The sequence below is a fragment of the Histoplasma capsulatum genome, genomic scaffold, assembly GCF_000149585.1.
Source record: "Histoplasma capsulatum NAm1 scaffold_1 genomic scaffold, whole genome shotgun sequence".
Classification (NCBI taxonomy): domain Eukaryota; kingdom Fungi; phylum Ascomycota; class Eurotiomycetes; order Onygenales; family Ajellomycetaceae; genus Histoplasma; species Histoplasma mississippiense.
Window position 1 is genome coordinate 3,344,066 of NW_001813982.1, and position 17,269 is coordinate 3,361,334.

Here is a 17,269-nt window from a genome sequence, read left to right on the forward strand (position 1 = left end):
TGTGCCAAATCGTCAAGATGAGACCTGATCAAATGTGCAGGCAGGGTGAAAGAGGGTCGGAAAGCTCCAAGGGTCCCTGAATATAGCGACATGGGATTCTCTCGGGAAAAAATTAATATTCATAACACGGAAGTCAGCGATTTGATCTCGAGCCATGGGTGATTTTTCTATCCTGTGGCGCAGCTGAGGGTCGAGATCTATATCCACTGTTAGAACGCATTTGCTAAGTCCCGACTTGCAACAGGCTGACTTGAAATCCAAACCAAAAATGATTTCTTGTACCGCCGGCGCTCGAAATCTGCCATAACACAGTCCACGATATGAGGCAACGGCGACAGTATATAAACGGCATCAAGGTCCTTATTCATGGGACGTCGGGCTTCTATCTGTTCAACATCTTCCAGCTCTCAGCGCAAAGCCCATTAACGTTGAAAGCTACAGGCCAGAATGCTTACTCGTAACATTCTCTTTCAAGATATCATCTTCCTTAACTGCATTATCGATGAGCTTCTTGCTACCTTCGTCCAACACAAGGACTTTCCACTACAAACCAATGCCCGGTCAATAAAGACTCTTCTTGTGGGAGGAGAAACGAGGAGTCGCTCACGTCTCTGCCACCAGTAAAGCGAATAGTGTCCAGGATAGCTGAGAGAAATGAGGTTAGCGAAATATAGCAGATACCAAAGGATTCCAGGTAAGGGAGCAAGCTGCTGCCTACCTCTGCGCTGGATCTCAATCAAGGAGGAGTCCATTCTGTCTGGGTCAGCGAGCGCGAAGCATGGGCACCGAGCCCGACAGTGTTGGCACCAGATGGACCAAAATTATAAAATATGTCCACGACAATATGTGTCGCAAAGTTCAAACCTACTAGTAAGAAGGAGGCCGCAACAGAATGCGTTCAATGCCCCACCAGCAAACATGGCTGTGGAGTTGAGGCGCGTCTCGGAACCCCTGTTTTTCCATTCCGTAGATTTTTTTAAACTCCAGGGTAGATGGATTAATACATCTCCATGCTTTGCCGTTCGGGCTTGCAACAGCAATTATTTGAGTATTATTGTTAGGAAAACGCAAATCGCACTTCTGGCGGGTTGCCTATCTTTCGCATTTCGAGCATGCAAGTATGGCGGACGCCGACGCCAACAGGCCAATACCTCCTTGTTGCCTTCAAACCTGTAGTTTTGTCGTTGGGCCGGACTTTCAGCACAACTTCTGCATGGCAAAGGTCAAAAAATAAAGCCAAAAAACAAGCAACGGCATCAAGGTCGCAGGTTATAGAACCCACAATCACTGGTTCGACGGTGTCAGAAAAAGTACGGGTTTACTTCAAACGAAAACCATTACTAAACCCCAGCTAACACTTCTTTCCCTCTAGCAGACGCAAACGAGACTCCCACCGCACATTCGGGGACGGAATGCAAGGCGCTCCGCGACGGCAAAAGCTGGGAACTTGGCATCGGTGGTTCTAACCGCTGCGTCTGCGGTTCGGCTTGGGTTCGAACGACAAGGTCACATCCCGCTTCGGTGGGCGAAGTTTGAGGAATTCGTAACACGGGCTGTTAAGGAAGAAAATCTGTCTCATCTGAGCGCGGAGGACTCGGAGGCCATCAACTTCAGAACAAGACTTGAACGAGCTTTCGTCGATTCAGGGGCGGCAGAATTGACCAAAACGCTGAAACGAGAGTTCAAAATTTACAACTATGATGTCGCATTCTCTTCAAACCTCAATGCACAGAGGGCGTTAGCAGACCTGCGCAATCCAACAGAATGGTACCCAGCTGCTCGCAGCCTACATCGCACTATCCATCTTCACGTCGGACCGACCAATTCGGGCAAAACCTATCGTGCATTAAAACGACTCGAAACGGCCAAGACTGGATTTTATGCGGGGCCCCTAAGGCTTCTCGCTCATGAAATCTATACTCGTCTCAATGCAAAAGGGATACCATGTGGCCTCGTAACTGGTGATGAGGTTAGAATCTCACAGGATCAAGTTCCGGGAATATTCAGCAATACCGTCGAAATGGTTCCTTTAGGGCAAGATGTTGAAGTCGGGGTTATTGACGAGATCCAAATGATTGCGGACCCTCATAGAGGTTGGGCTTGGACACGGGCATTGCTAGGCGCGCGGGCCCACGAGCTGCATCTTTGTGGAGAAGAAAGGGTTGTACCACTGATTCGCGATTTAGCTGGTTTGATGGGGGATAAGCTTGAGATTCATCACTACGAGCGGCTCAACCCATTGAAAGCCATGAACAGAAGTCTGAAGGGGAACTTATCAAATCTTCAAAAAGGGGATTGTGTCGTTGCGTTTTCCCGTATCGGCATTCATGGGTTGAAACAAGATATCGAAAAGGCAACTGGGCGGAGGGCTGCCATTGTTTACGGCAGCCTACCCGCGGAAATTCGGTCACAACAAGCAGACTTATTTAACGATCCTAATAACGACTACGACTTTCTTGTTGCCAGTGATGCTATTGGCATGGGCCTCAACTTGTAAATACCCTTTTTTTTTCATTTTGATTTTTTTGACTATTTACTCACATTCTGTTAAGGAGCTGTAAACGAATTATTTTCGAGTCGGTGGTACGAAAATTACCAACAGGGTTGACTCGGCTTTCCGTATCGCAGGTTAAACAAATTGGAGGTCGTGCTGGTCGATATCGTTCAGCAACAGATTCGAGGAACGTAAAATGGGTCTGGAGTGGTCCGACTCAGCCAAGAACGCAGAGACAAATGTTGGGATTTGTGACTTCCCCTCGAAGATGTGGACCTCCCCTACATTTGGAAAGCCTTAAACAACCGAAACCAGAGCCCAATCCTTTTCGCTGGGTTGTTACCTTCCAGAATATATTATTAAAGGCTTTTCCTATCACTTCCCGGCTAACACTCCCTTCGCATATATCCTACAACGCTTGCACAACATAGCGCAAGTGGATCCCAACTTTTTCCTTAACGATTGTCAAAGCCATGCTGAGGCTGCAGAAGCAATTGACAGCGTAAAAGGGCTTAGCATGGATGACAAACTCGTTTTTCTCTCGGCGCCAACTCACATGAGAGATCCTCAGATGAGTACTATTTTCAAGGAATTTGTGCGCTGTGTGGCGGAGAATAGGAGCGGCGACCTTCTCGAAATTGGCGACTTGCCCATTGATATTCTTGATAAACCAGTTTCAGGCGACAAAAGCTATCTCGCCACTCTTGAAACCCTACATCGATCCCTAGTCCTCTACCTTTGGTTAAGCTACAGATGCGGAGGTGTTTTTACCAACCGAGCGCTTGCTACCCATGTCAAAGCGTTAACTGAAATAAAAATGGATAGAGCTTTGACTGAATTTTCGGCAAATCGACAACTACGGAAAGCTACTTCGCTTAGGAGACTATATGCTTTGAAACTGCAGACGGAAATGCGGGAAAAAGCATTTGCTGATGAATCTGAAGGCGTGGATATCGATCTCGAAAACATTCCAGCAGCAGAAGTGTGGGATGATATGCCCAAACAGAAAGAATTATTGGGAGCTTCGTCTGCGACTTCCTAGAAACGAATATGGATAGTTAGCAGGCTGGATATCGTATGTATCCTATCCCAACTGCCCTCGCTCTTTTGCCCGTTTGCGGATCGACTCAAATGCATGGGGGTCATCGTACAAAGATGCCAATTTTTCAGGACCAGCAAAACGCAGCGACATTGAATGTTGACAATTCAGCCTTCTAGATACCTTACCTTGGTCGTTCCGCCAACATTTGCAGTTACATAAAAGCCACATGATTCAACTCGGTAGACTCCCACCCCATCGGGCACTGGGGAACTATTCCATTTCATATCCATATCACGACAGGACTCACTTTCAATATTGTTCTACGATTTGTGATCCCGGAATACCGTCCGGGCAACCCCTTCCCATCTCCAAATAACAAAATGACATGCCTTAACGATATCCCCTGCTTCTCCTTAGCGATCTACCAAACCACTGTTATAGAATTTCTGCAAAATTTTCCTATTGTTCCTTTCGTCATTTATTTAACACCGATAGATATCTTATTTTCCCTGTCTTCTTATTGGCGCACTGTTGCATCACCATCCATCTGTACAATAATTCTGGGATTCATTTTTGGGAGTTCTGCGACACTCCACATTCGCGATCGGAAAGGCCAGTTTCACATATTGCATATGATAGTGTATGGATTTTTTTTTTTTTTCACTTTCACATAGTTAATTGCCGGACGATAGGTATACCCAAGTCAGAATTGAAATTATGGAATTTGAAAGTTGACACTTGCTTTCAATCCTGCATAGCCCTCCTTCCTCCAATAGATTGAAATCCCACCTCATGTAGCAAAACTCCACACTACAAATTCGCTGGGCAGAATATTTGACAAACCGAATGAAGTTTAGGTATATGAGCTGTGGCATGCACAGTATATGGCACATCTCACAAAAGAAATGAACTGGCGCTTTTGGTGGCAATAAAACTAAGAATCGGAGACCGCAACAACAATGTTCCGCCGCAATCAACTTTATGGGGCTAGAAAAAGAGCAGCAAGGTAGTGATTTCTACCCGCTTTCTACTCTGCTCAAAGACATTTTGAATCAAAACCTCTTGAGTCCTTGCATCAGCATGGATGATCTTGAGTCCTTGGAGCTCTTTTCCCTTGTCTCGAAAGTCACCACTGAGCTCCAAAACCATCTCGGAGTTAACGACAAAACCCTCGCCGAGTTCGTGATCGACCAACATTTGAAATGCAGTTCGCTTGCAGAATTTAGAAGTATTCTCGATGACATCGGAGCCGATTTCCCACAGAGCTTGATCGAGAGTATAGATCGCCTGGTCTTGACGCTGCACCCAAAGTTCAAGGGTAAAAAGGAGTCCGCAAAGGGCACCGGACAGAATGGAAACAGTGAAGGGTTGGACGAAGTTGAAAAGAAAGCGCGTGTCTTCAAAGGTCTAGCGGTTCCTGATAAAGTGCCACAGTGGGAGGATGATGGAGGTGATGCCGCTACACCTGTGGAACCCGCTTCGAAGCATGATGCGACTGCGGGCGCAATGGATGATACTTTTGCGATGTTGGAAGGTTTGGCGGGGAAAGCAAGAGAGCGTAAAAGCGCAGTGAATACCAGGAAGAGAAGCAGGAGCCCCGGTGGTGACGAATACGATGGGGGCATATCGTGGAGGGACAGGTACCGGTCGAGGTCTAGATCACAGAGCGCAGAAAGGACACGGCGAAAACAGGAGGGTCTGGATGAATTTGGCAGAACTTCGAAACACAGGGCTAAAAACGACAGATACAATAATGGTTTTGGCGAAAACAGAAGGCGGCGGGATCACGATGATGAGGAATTCTTCAAACGGCCTCCGACCCCTGAACTCGATGACCAACCTATTCTCTTCAAGATCTACGATGGGAGGGTCACAGGGATAAAGGACTTCGGTGCATTTGTGAACCTCTTGGGCGTCAAGGGGAAAGTTGATGGACTTGTACACGTATCCGCTATGCAAGTCGGTGCACGAGTTAACCACCCGTCTGACCTTGTCTCCAAGGGCCAACCCGTTAAGGTGAAGGTTATCACTATACAGGGGAGCCGGATAGGCTTATCTATGAAGGAGGTTGATCAGAGTACTGGTCGCGATCTCGCGCCACAAAAACGCCTTGCTTCCGGTGCCAATATGGAACGACTCAATGGAACTGGTTCAGACGACCGCTATGGGAATCTGAGCACCCCTGTTCCCATCATCGAGGATGATGATGGCAGACCATTGAAAAACCGAAAGCGCTTAAATTCTCCGGAAAGATGGGAGATAAAGCAATTAATTGCGTCTGGTGCCGTTTCCGCTGCCGATTACCCGGATATCGACGAAGAATACCATGCCACCCTTACCGGAGAAGGGGATTTCGAGGAGGAAGAGGATGTTGATATTGAAGTTAGAGACGAAGAACCTCCGTTCCTAGCTGGCCAAACGAAACAATCCCTTGAACTCTCCCCGATTCGTGTCGTTAAGGCTCCAGATGGCTCACTTAACCGCGCTGCTATGGCTGGTACAAATTTGGCCAAGGAAAGAAGAGAGCTACGCCAACAAGAAGCTCAGGACAAGGCTGCTGAGCAGGCTGCCGGAGTTGACCTCAATGTTCAGTGGCATGATCCTATGGTAGCACCGGAAGAAAGGAAGTTCGCTGCAGATCTGCGGAATGCCCAAGTCACCAAAACAACTGATACTTTACCTGAATGGAAAAGAGTAACGCAGAGTAAAGACCAGTCTTATGGGAAGAGGACAAACATGACAATGAAACAACAACGTGAAAGTCTTCCTGTTTTCAAATTCCGCAAACAGTTACTGGAGGCCGTGACGGAAAATCAGCTCCTAATCGTTGTTGGCGATACTGGGTCTGGTAAAACTACGCAGCTAACACAATATCTTGCCGAGGGTGGATTTGCAAATAACGGCATCATTGGCTGTACTCAGCCCCGACGTGTAGCCGCAGTATCCGTCGCGAAACGTGTATCTGAGGAAGTCGGTTGTCGTTTAGGTGCAGAAGTTGGATACACCATCCGCTTTGAAGACTGCACTAGCCCCGAGACAAAGATCAAATATATGACAGATGGTATACTCCAGAGAGAAATTCTTCTTGACCCTGACTTGAAGAAATATTCGGTTATCATGCTTGACGAGGCTCACGAGCGAACCATCAGTACTGATGTTCTCTTCGGCCTTCTCAAAAAGACCATTCAACGACGACCTGACTTGAAGGTCATCGTTACTTCAGCAACCCTAGACGCCGATAAATTCTCGGAATATTTCAACATGTGTCCCATCTTCTCGATTCCGGGACGAACCTACCCTGTGGAAATCATGTACTCGAGAGAACCAGAATCGGACTATTTGGATGCGGCTTTAGTCACAGTTATGCAGATACACTTGACAGAACCCGCCGGAGACATCTTATTATTCTTAACTGGTCAAGAAGAGATTGATACTGCCTGTGAAATCTTATATGAACGAATGAAAGCGCTAGGGCCTAGTGTTCCCGAACTGATCATTTTGCCTGTCTACTCAGCTCTTCCTAGTGAGATGCAGAGTAGGATTTTCGAGCCTGCGCCTCCTGGAAGTCGAAAGGTTGTCATCGCCACAAATATCGCGGAAACATCAATTACAATAGACCAAATATACTATGTAGTTGACCCTGGATTTGTAAAGCAAAATGCCTATGACCCAAAACTTGGAATGGATTCCCTCGTTGTTACACCTATATCGCAGGCGCAGGCGAAGCAGCGATCTGGACGGGCCGGAAGAACGGGCCCAGGTAAATGTTTCCGTTTATATACCGAAGCAGCGTATCAATCAGAAATGCTTCCAACCACTATTCCCGAAATTCAGCGCCAAAATCTCTCACATACAATTCTTATGTTGAAAGCCATGGGCATTAACGACCTTCTTCACTTCGACTTCATGGACCCTCCCCCAACGAACACTATGCTTACTGCACTTGAAGAACTATACGCCCTTTCCGCTCTTGATGACGAAGGTCTTCTAACGCGGCTGGGAAGGAAAATGGCTGACTTCCCGATGGAGCCTGCATTGGCCAAAGTGCTAATCGCCTCCGTCGAGATGGGTTGCTCAGACGAAATGCTCACCATCGTCGCCATGCTTTCAGTGCACAGCATATTCTATCGGCCCAAGGAAAAGCAGCAACAAGCCGATCAGAAAAAGGCAAAATTTCACGACCCGCATGGCGACCACCTCACCCTCCTAAACGTCTACAACGGGTGGAAGAATTCACGTTTCAGCAGCCCTTGGTGTTTTGAGAACTTCATACAGGCACGCCAGATGCGCCGCGTGCAAGATGTGCGCGAGCAACTGGTCACTATCATGGAACGCTATAAACACAAAGTGGTCTCCTGCGGACGGAACACGACCAGAGTCCGACAAGCGCTCTGCTCAGGATTCTTCCGGAACGCGGCGCGTAAGGACCCACAGGAAGGCTATAAGACTTTGATCGAAGGAACGCCTGTATACATGCATCCTAGTTCCGCGCTGTTTGGGAAGGCGGCAGAACACGTCATATTCCACACTTTGGTCCTTACCACGAAGGAATATATGCATTGTACTACCAGCATAGAGCCAAAGGTATGTATATCCTTTCCAGGTTTTTATTCCTGATATATTCTCTGCTATGCGTGGTCATAAACGAAGCAAAATAGAACACTTGTCTAACGCTTTTCTACGAAAACAGTGGCTCGTCGAAGCAGCGCCCACATTCTTCAAAGTCGCGCCAACCAACCGTCTCTCGAAACGGAAGAGAGCAGAACGGATCCAGCCGCTTCACAACCGATTCGCAGGCGATGATGATTGGCGGTTATCAGCGCAAAGACGCCAAGGAAGGGGTGGTGGGGGTGGAACCTGGGGATGAAAGAGGCGATATTTTTGTAGCAAACCTCATATCCTTTTCATGGCTCATTGTATGTACAATTATAACTTTCCTCAAAACGCTTCATATACGCGATTGCAATATACACAACCTTTTTCATCGGCGTTGTAACTTGAAAATCAGCGGGCTGGTTTCTGGCGCTGTTGGATTGTTATTTATCTCTATTTTTACTACAGTGTGTGTACTGATTTTCCTTTGAGGGGTGGTTAAACGGAAAGTTGGTTAACATCTCAGATGACGGTTTTTAATTAAAAGTGTGTATCCTTCTGCTTCTTCGTCAAGCTACTTAATATATTGGCGTCTGAGAATAAATAGAAGGATGTTTAGCCCACTGAGATAGATCGCATCTCACTTGGATAAAGACCAGTAAGGAATTCACGTATATTTACCAATTTACCTAACCTACCCATATTACAGCCTAGCCATCACGTATAAATATATGTAGATATATATATAGTTAAGAGAAGGAGAGGGTGACGGCATAAAGAAACAAACCTAGAAAAACGTAAACGACAGATGAAGCAAAAGAAGTGGAAGCGAAAATAGCAGATACCAACAGCAAGAGAAAGAGAAATAGAACAGGAAGGGAAGGAAAGCTGACCAGGATATGCGCAATACTGGTTCTCTCTCTCTTTTTTACTTTTATTCAAAAAAAAAAAAAAAAAAAATAGAGAGAGAATGAAAAGAAAGGCCATACATGATAATAAAATGGACAAGTGCCGAACACGCACGTAAGAAAGCACCAACGTAAGTGGCAAACTGTCAACAAGTCCCATTTGACCCAACGCCCAAAAAAACAAGATGAAAGGAAAAGAAGCAAAAAGTACCACAAAAACATCAAGATCGCGAATATAGGTAGGTCTGGTAGAAAGATAAACTACTATATGTATTCAACAAGAGCTGGCTGCACTAGTTGGATTAACCTACTGTGAAGGTAACATTTGAATTCTCTCCACATCAGGCCTAGTCCTGCAAAACAGGTGTTATGATCATCAATGTTGAAGGAGGATAAGTGAGAACGTCCTCTTTCTCGAGCAATTCACGATAAGAACCTTTAGCGGTATGGACCCATCATTCCTGCTCCATTCCTAGTAACCGTGCTTCCGTCTCCATTTAGCGGGCCAAGAATGTCAAATAACTGCCTTGATGACGACTGGGGCGGGCCCTGAGGAAGGAGGCCGCCATACTGGGCAGCATTTCCATGAGACATACTCATCATACCATCTGGTGTGTGAGGCATTGGTGGGAAAGCAGCCGGTGGCGGGGCATTCGAATTCACGTAACCAGGAGGAGGCATCATGCCGGGGGGAGGAGCAAATGTTCGTGGACCACCTCCTATCGCATTTCGTTGATAAGCCTGACGGTCATTTGGTGGTGGCATTGTGGCATGAAGGGGTAAAGGAGGTGCGGCTGGGAAATTTGGATGCATATTTCGGTTTGGCGGCTGTGCAAGCCCGGGTGGTAGCATGAATTGGTTGGGACCAGGTGGCTGCGGTTGTTGGTTAGGCCACCCAGGAGGTTGGACTCGCTCAAATCCCGGAGGGCGTTGCAGTGCCATTGGGGGCTGTCTAGGTGGACGAACGCCAGGGGCTTGATTAGGGGTCTGGTTACCTTGTGATGGTGGGAAACCCATATCATCTATATAACCCATAACGATACCGTTAGTGGTTCTGCGGCGAAGATGGTCTCGTGGATCCTGAGGTTCCGGTCTCCTGATATTAGCAATTGCTGGATCATCAAAGAAAACGGGGGATTTCTGTTTCTCCAACACTTGAACTCTAGCATGCACGTCTTGCACATTCATCGATCCAGTAGTTTGCAACGAAACGCCCGGAGGTGGGGGGTTGTTTTGATGGTTCGAAGAGGAAATTTTGGACTGCTTCATAAGCCGAAGCAGGAACTCCGTATCAAGATTCGGTCCAGGTGGATTTTTTGGTTTTTGGACAAACAGTGCTTCTAGCCCTGGGGGAGGGCGGTCTCGAGGAGAGTTCAATGAAGCATACTCTTGTTGGAGAAAAGATTCTCGTACGGGAGACGACATAGTTGTTGGTGATCTAACATGATCAGGCTGTGGTGGTGGGGCCTCATATTGCTCTTGTTGCCTCGACCCCTCAACCTGAGGGCTTGCCTTCATAGATTTATTTCCTCCAAGCATTGCTAATATTCGTTGGAACCCTTCTTGGTCTGCATCGGTAGACGCCGGACGGACTTGTTCGGTGTGGATTATGGTTTGAGGCTCCGGCTCCCGATTCGCAGTTTCGGAGGGTGGGTTGAAAATTCCCGCAAATCGCGAAGCCTTCGTCACCTTTGTTGGAAGTGACTCGATATTCGTATTTCCATCCGCAATAATCTCGGGAGTATGGTCGCGGATTTGTTTGTTCTCGCTCCACAGGCCAAAGAACTTGTCTAAACCCGGATCCATAAGGGAAGGATCTAGAGTACCAAATATTTCGCCATCAAGCCGTTTAGATGACTCCCTTGGTTTGGATTCCGTATTCGCTTGTTCTGAGGACACCTCCTTCTTATCTTCTTGGGACGCCTGCACAGAACCTGCTTTCATGCGCTCTTTCCAGCGTTGAAAGTCTGCCTGAGTATGTGTTTCTTTGGGCCCGTCTCGATCCGTAGAGTCCAGCCATTCTGGTTCCTGTTCATGTTTCGCAGATCGATTCCAGTCCCTGTCCCCGCCATGAGGACCACGACGCCATTCACGATGTCTAACCGGTGTTTTCTCTGCCTCACCATCCACTGAATCCTTCGTCTCGCCGTCTCGGAACCAATTATCATGTTTGCCTCTGCCCTGGCCGTCTCTTCGGGGTGGATATCGGCCTGATTCCTTATCTCGTGGAGCCCGATCATTGCCACCTTCCGGGTGTTCACGATGATCGCGCATCTCCCACCGCTCTGAATCCCCATTCCGCCTGGGTCTTCTTTCAGATTCTTCCGTACCAAATGTTCGGCGGGTTCTTCCACCAGGCCAGTCCTCCCTATCGTCCCGGCCAGCGCGGCGGCCATTTGCCAAGCCTGATTTAGTATCCCTCCGGTCACTGTCTCGATCTCCAACGTCTCTATCTTTGAAAAATTTGTCACGAAAATTGTACCGATCTTGTCTCTGGTCGTCAGTCTCGTTTATTTTGGTAGAGGATCGATCAGTCGTATCGTTAGACTTGCCGAGTCCACGCGACGCGGATGCAAATGAAGTTCTGGGGGGACCCAAAACAATGTCTTCTACAACGAAGAGAAAATTAAAGTCAGCAGAAAATCTTACATTGAATATCGCGTCGATTTAAAACCTATCCAATACTTACCCGAAGTCGAGCCACGTGAAATATGGCGGCTCTCGAAAAGGCTCGACCTCCTGTTCGCAGTATCTTGTTGAGTACTTTGCTCTCGACTATTAGAAACCTTCTTTTGTAGGGGCGGGTCTGGAGGTGGCCTACAGTACGAAATTGTTAGCAGCACATACCTAACTGAACACAGCTGTGATTAAAGTGATCAGACGTACCCCATCCATTCTTCTATAGGAGGTAAGTTATCCGGTTTAACAACTAGAGGAGAATCGCGTAGCTGTAACAGCTCCGAAGGCTGGTACCGTCGGGCCATGGGAGAAAGTGTCGCGGGTTAGGAAGGGAGAGGCTCTCATGACCCCGAGGCGGGGAATATGACGGGGTTACGGTGGCTGAAATCAAAGGGAAATGCAGGATGTGGAAATTATGTAGTTTCCTATATGAGGCAATGGATACAAAATGGATATCGGGGTTGTTGAGTAGCGGAGGGGTCTTGAGGTCTGAGCTGGAGCTGAGAGGTGAGGTCAAAGTGCAACTGAACCTGGAGGAAGTCAAAAACCCCAAGATCGGTCGGGTTGGGGGCAAAGGCGCGCTAACAGGATGTCGACAGGATGTCCACTTTAATAACAAAAGCTGTAGGTATCTAAGAAAGAGGTATCCGAACCAGTGTGCCTGTTTAAAGTGTGTAGACGGGGGTTTTGTACATTGGTTGGGATCAGAATTGCGTGGATGCAAGTTGAAGGTTGATGTTGAGATTTTTTTGGTCTGACCCAAAGCGGCAAGTCCTGTTTTAATTCACAGAGAGCTTCTCTCCCGGCAAAATTTGAGTGAGTAAAGATGAAGCCCGGCACAACATGGAGCATGTATATATATATATATACTGTTAAATACAGTAGTATGCCGATTTATATGGGGACGAGTACGAAATGGTGTAATTGAATGTTTGAAGTGCGTCTGTGAATTAGTTACAGCAAGAGGAAATTTGTAAACGATGTGCCTCAACTACGAATATGCTAGACCAGGATCTCCGAAAAATATACAAATATACAAATGCAAGGACTATCGCTGTTAAAATAGTTTATTCGTCTTATTAAAAGCCGAAAACACATTGATCCGCCGGTGGCTGTACTGTTCAATTGTTCTCCGCAGACATCTGAGCTATCACCAGTGGCAAAGACGATCCACTCCATCGATCAAGCCACTCGTGATCACACTTCTCGTACAACTCATTGGCAATTTCCCGGAGAATATCGCTCTGGCCATCGTGCGCCGATACTTGGCCTTGGATCCAGCTAAGTGCCCCATTTCGCGTTAATAGAATAGTGCTCCCATCCACCTGACTTCCTCTGAAGATGAGATGTAGTATCATCCTTCGCAAGGAATCAGGCAAAGTCGGGGAGTTGTAGAGTGAAAGGACTCGTTCGAAGACATTAGCACGTCGGTAGATGTCCATGTCCTGAAATTTAGCGGGTCAACATATGTTTGAACAGGATGGTTTAGATGCGAATGAAACGTCTCATACCTTCTTGGTACGCAGTCCATTAATGAACAAGCCTAGCAACCATCCTACCTCCTCGTGATAGCTGTCATCGTACTCTGACTCATGCAATAAAATTTTATCTATCCAGTAAGATGGAATCTTGACAACTTCTCATCGTGGCCTCTTGTTCAAGAACTTGTTCATCTTGCTCGTAGAGGGTGTGAAGCGGGTTTGTGAGGACCATCAGTATCCGAGCAGCAAGCTCGCCAGCAATATACGGGAGCGGTGCTCTAGCTCAACATCTTTAGCAGTTTCCAAAATTTCTCCGGCAGAATGTAGATAGATTGCTCTCTCATATGTCGATTCCTGAAGGCCTTGTTAAAATCCGAAAGATAGTTTTCTTAGTTACGCGAGGGTGGGAATCCTTAACACGAAATTTTGACCCATAAAACGAAGTATTGCTGCCACCCTGCCCTGCCTCCCGGATTTCTTCATACTCTGAACACAGACAAAACATCAACTCGCCAATATGGCCTTTCTCCAGCGCAAAGCTCAATTTCTTCTCTTTCCCACCGATTTCAGGACTGGATGCGATTCGCTCTCAACAGGAAGCTCCCCAAATATCTCAGTCAGATTGACGCGGGGTCTCTGAACTTGAGATTCGAATGTGGGAGAAACAACTGCCGTAATCAGTTTACGGTCATTTCCATCCTTGTCGACTGCTAATTTGGCGTGTTTAAATGCGTTTTTCAAAGCTGACCGCGCTTTTCTATTCTCCGTACTATCGATAACCGAATCAAACACCCTCATCAAAGCTTCCTCGTCCTCTCCAGCCACGTGTAATAGTCCAAGAAGCCGGGAGATCAAACTCGATATTGCCGTTTGCTTGTCCGGCTGCCCGCTTTTGATGACGAATGGCCACTGTTCACTGATAACACTAACAAGAAGACTGAGGTTCTCTTGCCCGCTACTAACCAAGGATTCGGCGAGATCTAGGTAAAAAACAGGCTTCTTGATCAATCTTGTAATACAGTTGTCTAGAAACGACAGTTCTGTTATAAGAGCAGCCCTATCGGATACGCCAATACTCAATAGAAGTGCGTTAAAAGAAGCTGGGCCTAAAATAACAGAGTTCTGGATTAATACATCTTGGATCAGGCTTTTTATGTCCTGGATGGGAGCTTGAATAGTGGTCATTTCGGTAAGCACTCGCAAAACAGAGACAAAGGCAGAAAATTGGAGCGATTCTGTGTAAATCCAATTAGTTTACCTATTTGAAGAATATTAATCCTGTGGAATATATAATCTGTCTTACCTGGTTTCTGCCACCAACGCATCATGGGTAATTCCTGAGCAATAAGCAACAAGCTCTGTAACTGGCTGAATAACAGCTCTTTTTCTTCGGGCTCAGATTGGCCGTCATTTAGCTGTTTCAAAACTTCCACCAGGGTCAACGAAATATCAAATTTCTCTTCTAGAGCAACGGTGGGAATGACTCGATAAAACATGGAGAGCAGTTCAAGCACTGCATGTCGCTGCTGGAGGTTATCCTTTGCAGTGTTTCGGAAGAGTAGTATGACGTCCTTTATCGAAGGGGATCTTCGGCAAAACTCCCGAACGAGTTTTGCAGCAGCTTGGGTCCAGAGTTCTTGCCCAGTTTTTCTATCCGCATTAAACATCCGAAGAACATTTTGTAGCTTTCGTAGAGCCAAAGTGACAGTTCGAACTGCGAATAAAGTAATAATGTCTGTATTTTGATTTAGACATCTTGTCAAGGTTTTCTGCGTCAGGGGTCGAGGAAGTATGCTCTCGATCACAACAGTTACGGGCGGCGGCACGAGTACTGGGCTGCCCTTCCATCCGCAATTCGCAGGAATCGGAAGTTTGATTGTCGAGAAAAGAAAAGCAGACTCTCCTAACCAGTTTGGGGTAGGTTTAGGATCAGACGTGAACATTGTCCGTTTTGAGAAGAAATCAAATACTAGCTCAGGCGCAGCTTTGAATATTTTTAATAGAAGTTCCATTTGCAAAGTATCTGAGTCTGGGCGGAGAAACCGGATTAGTGTCGATAGGTTTCCGTTGCGAATCGGGACTGTAGTTTTATATTGACCAAAGTGGACGGGTGAGTCAAGCCCAAGGGGAATTGCACCAACATCATCAGGTGGTAATACATCAGGATGACTTCCAGTAGGGTACCATCCCGTTTCGGGAAGCAATACCCCCTTCTCCGAGTTCGTGCAAACAGCTAACAACAGTTTATGAATTTCCTTTGGCACAGTTTCCTCGTTAAGCACAAGTTCATCGGACTCCTTCTCATATCCATATAGAGTTACGAGTCGCTCAAGATTATGACGGTTTAGGAATCGGCTTTTAGCGTTCCGGGAAAGAGATGCATCGCTAACAATATGCTTGTCAATCGCCCGGATAATGTCGATAACAATGCCTCGAGAATCCTTGCGCACATCTTCCAAGAAAGCACGGATGAGTTTCCCTTGGCTGATGATGTCTTCTTTCGCGGTAGCGTTTTGGAAACTCAAGTTAGCAAGCAAATAACGCTGGGCGTTTCGACGGAGTGTTGACTTCTGTCGATCATCAGACTCTGGATCTGCAGGGGATTTTCGGACACTGAGGAAGATGTCAAGTCGTTTGAACGTGATTTCTCGCCGTCCATAAACAAGGCGTGCAACAGCACCCCCATCAAAGCCCACAACCTCCGTAAGAAGTCGTAAGCAAGGAGAAATCAAATGCTCCTTGGTCTTGCTTGCGGTGAATGCGCGGTTAAATAGCTTGAGTTGCTCTTTTTGCAATAAAAACTTGCACAGGACCAATCCGAAATCCCTAAAGTCTAACTGGCTAGAAATCGTCTTCAAAAAAAGCGCCAGCACTGATGGGATCAATGAGAGTAGAGGCTCGTGATTATCGCTCTCTGCAAAGCTCCATGTTTGAAGCAAATCATGGAAGCAGCTCGCCTGGGTCTCATCGCCCGTGTTCACAAGCTGGGAATCGCAATAAGTTTTGAGAATGCGAAGCTTTTTCGCCTTTTCGTTAGCTTTCTCAGCTTCGTTGATTGAAGCGAGGAAGTCCTTAAAATACCGAACACCTAATTGATAAATCAGGAACTTGTCCGCAGTGGTAAAATACCAGTATACAAGTGGCGCTAGAATGGAAAAGAATATACATACCCTGTTTCAATTCCTGGGAAGCACTCTGCTGGAAGGCGAGGAGATTACGCAGTTGTGTGTGGGAAGTGATTGTCACAGATGGCATTTGCGTAGCAGCAGAGTCAACATCGATTTTCCTCCTCTTTGTGCGAGAGGTGTCTTCCTGGAAATGCGCCATCTTCCAGCGCTGATGATTGTTGCTGTTGTTGTCATGAGAAATCCGCTGGATTTTTTGGAGCTTTGGCATAAAATTTCGTCGTGTCCTGTGATTGGTCGCTGGGCAACCCTGAAGATGGACAGCCGAAAAGGGCAAATCCGATACAGTTCAGGCTCTGCTGTTATTAATTAGCTGTCTGGCAACCCCCCTGGGTCTTACGGGATCAGCCAGGAATAAATTCCTAAGGATGGAATTATTTGGCTATATGTACATACTATTGCTAGAGAATGTTTTCCAATGAAGGCCCTGTTTTGTAGCTTACGGAACGCCATTCGTTCTGGAAAGATGTTTTTATACAATTTTTCACATGTACAGTACATGTACCTATTTGCGATTTGATCCTTTCAGTCCTCCCTTTAAACGTTCCACCAATTTATTCAAATCACCGGCGTCGGCTACATTCCCTACATCCTTGGATCGAATCCCTTTGCTCCTCTTCTTCATTCCCGGCCCAGGCAATCCCCGATCAACGACATCATCATCATCCTTATTCCGCCGCCTTTTTCGACCTTCTTCCAACAATGTCTTCATACCCTCTGTTGCCTTGAACCGTGGATTAGAAGGATCAATTGCAAACTCGTGATTTTCCCAAATCCGTTGGAATCGCGCATCTTCAACGTCGACCTTAAAATCGTCCGTCGGATGTTCAATGTCGCCTTTCTTTACCCTTCTTGTGTTTCCCGCCTTTGCGGGCTCGTTCTCTGCC

At 46.7% G+C, this 17,269-nt stretch overlaps 6 protein-coding genes across 6 annotated transcripts; 2 read left to right on the forward strand and 4 right to left on the reverse strand.

Moving 5' to 3' along the window:
* Positions 1-167: 167 nt before the first annotated feature.
* On the reverse strand, positions 168-752 carry HCAG_00959 (conserved hypothetical protein; the record flags this gene model as incomplete). The annotated part of the gene is made up of 5 exons (XM_001543863.1): positions 168-197; positions 264-382; positions 456-543; positions 608-645; positions 719-752. The coding sequence occupies 5 exons, from the start codon at positions 750-752 to the stop codon at positions 168-170; spliced, it is 309 nt and encodes a 102-aa protein (XP_001543913.1).
* A 368-nt stretch (positions 753-1,120) lies between these two features.
* HCAG_00960 (conserved hypothetical protein) lies at positions 1,121-3,536 on the forward strand (the record flags this gene model as incomplete). The annotated part of the gene is made up of 4 exons (XM_001543864.1): positions 1,121-1,222; positions 1,373-2,493; positions 2,669-2,745; positions 2,926-3,536. The coding sequence occupies 4 exons, from the start codon at positions 1,121-1,123 to the stop codon at positions 3,534-3,536; spliced, it is 1,911 nt and encodes a 636-aa protein (XP_001543914.1).
* Positions 3,537-4,616: 1,080 nt separating this feature from the next.
* On the forward strand, positions 4,617-8,403 carry HCAG_00961 (ATP-dependent RNA helicase DHX8; the record flags this gene model as incomplete). Its single annotated transcript, XM_001543865.1, has 2 exons — positions 4,617-8,120; positions 8,227-8,403. 2 exons carry the CDS (start codon positions 4,617-4,619, stop codon positions 8,401-8,403), a joined length of 3,681 nt encoding a protein of 1,226 aa, XP_001543915.1.
* A 1,072-nt stretch (positions 8,404-9,475) lies between these two features.
* Positions 9,476-12,021, reverse strand: HCAG_00962 (predicted protein; the record flags this gene model as incomplete). The annotated part of the gene is made up of 3 exons (XM_001543866.1): positions 9,476-11,646; positions 11,727-11,854; positions 11,924-12,021. The coding sequence occupies 3 exons, from the start codon at positions 12,019-12,021 to the stop codon at positions 9,476-9,478; spliced, it is 2,397 nt and encodes a 798-aa protein (XP_001543916.1).
* An 816-nt stretch (positions 12,022-12,837) lies between these two features.
* Positions 12,838-16,593, reverse strand: HCAG_00963 (predicted protein; the record flags this gene model as incomplete). Its single annotated transcript, XM_001543867.1, has 5 exons — positions 12,838-13,161; positions 13,228-13,305; positions 13,759-14,432; positions 14,501-16,285; positions 16,368-16,593. 5 exons carry the CDS (start codon positions 16,591-16,593, stop codon positions 12,838-12,840), a joined length of 3,087 nt encoding a protein of 1,028 aa, XP_001543917.1.
* A 294-nt stretch (positions 16,594-16,887) lies between these two features.
* Positions 16,888-17,094, reverse strand: HCAG_00964 (predicted protein; the record flags this gene model as incomplete). Its single annotated transcript, XM_001543868.1, has 1 exon — positions 16,888-17,094. The coding sequence occupies one exon, from the start codon at positions 17,092-17,094 to the stop codon at positions 16,888-16,890; it is 207 nt and encodes a 68-aa protein (XP_001543918.1).
* Between the last annotated feature and the right edge of the window lie 175 nt (positions 17,095-17,269).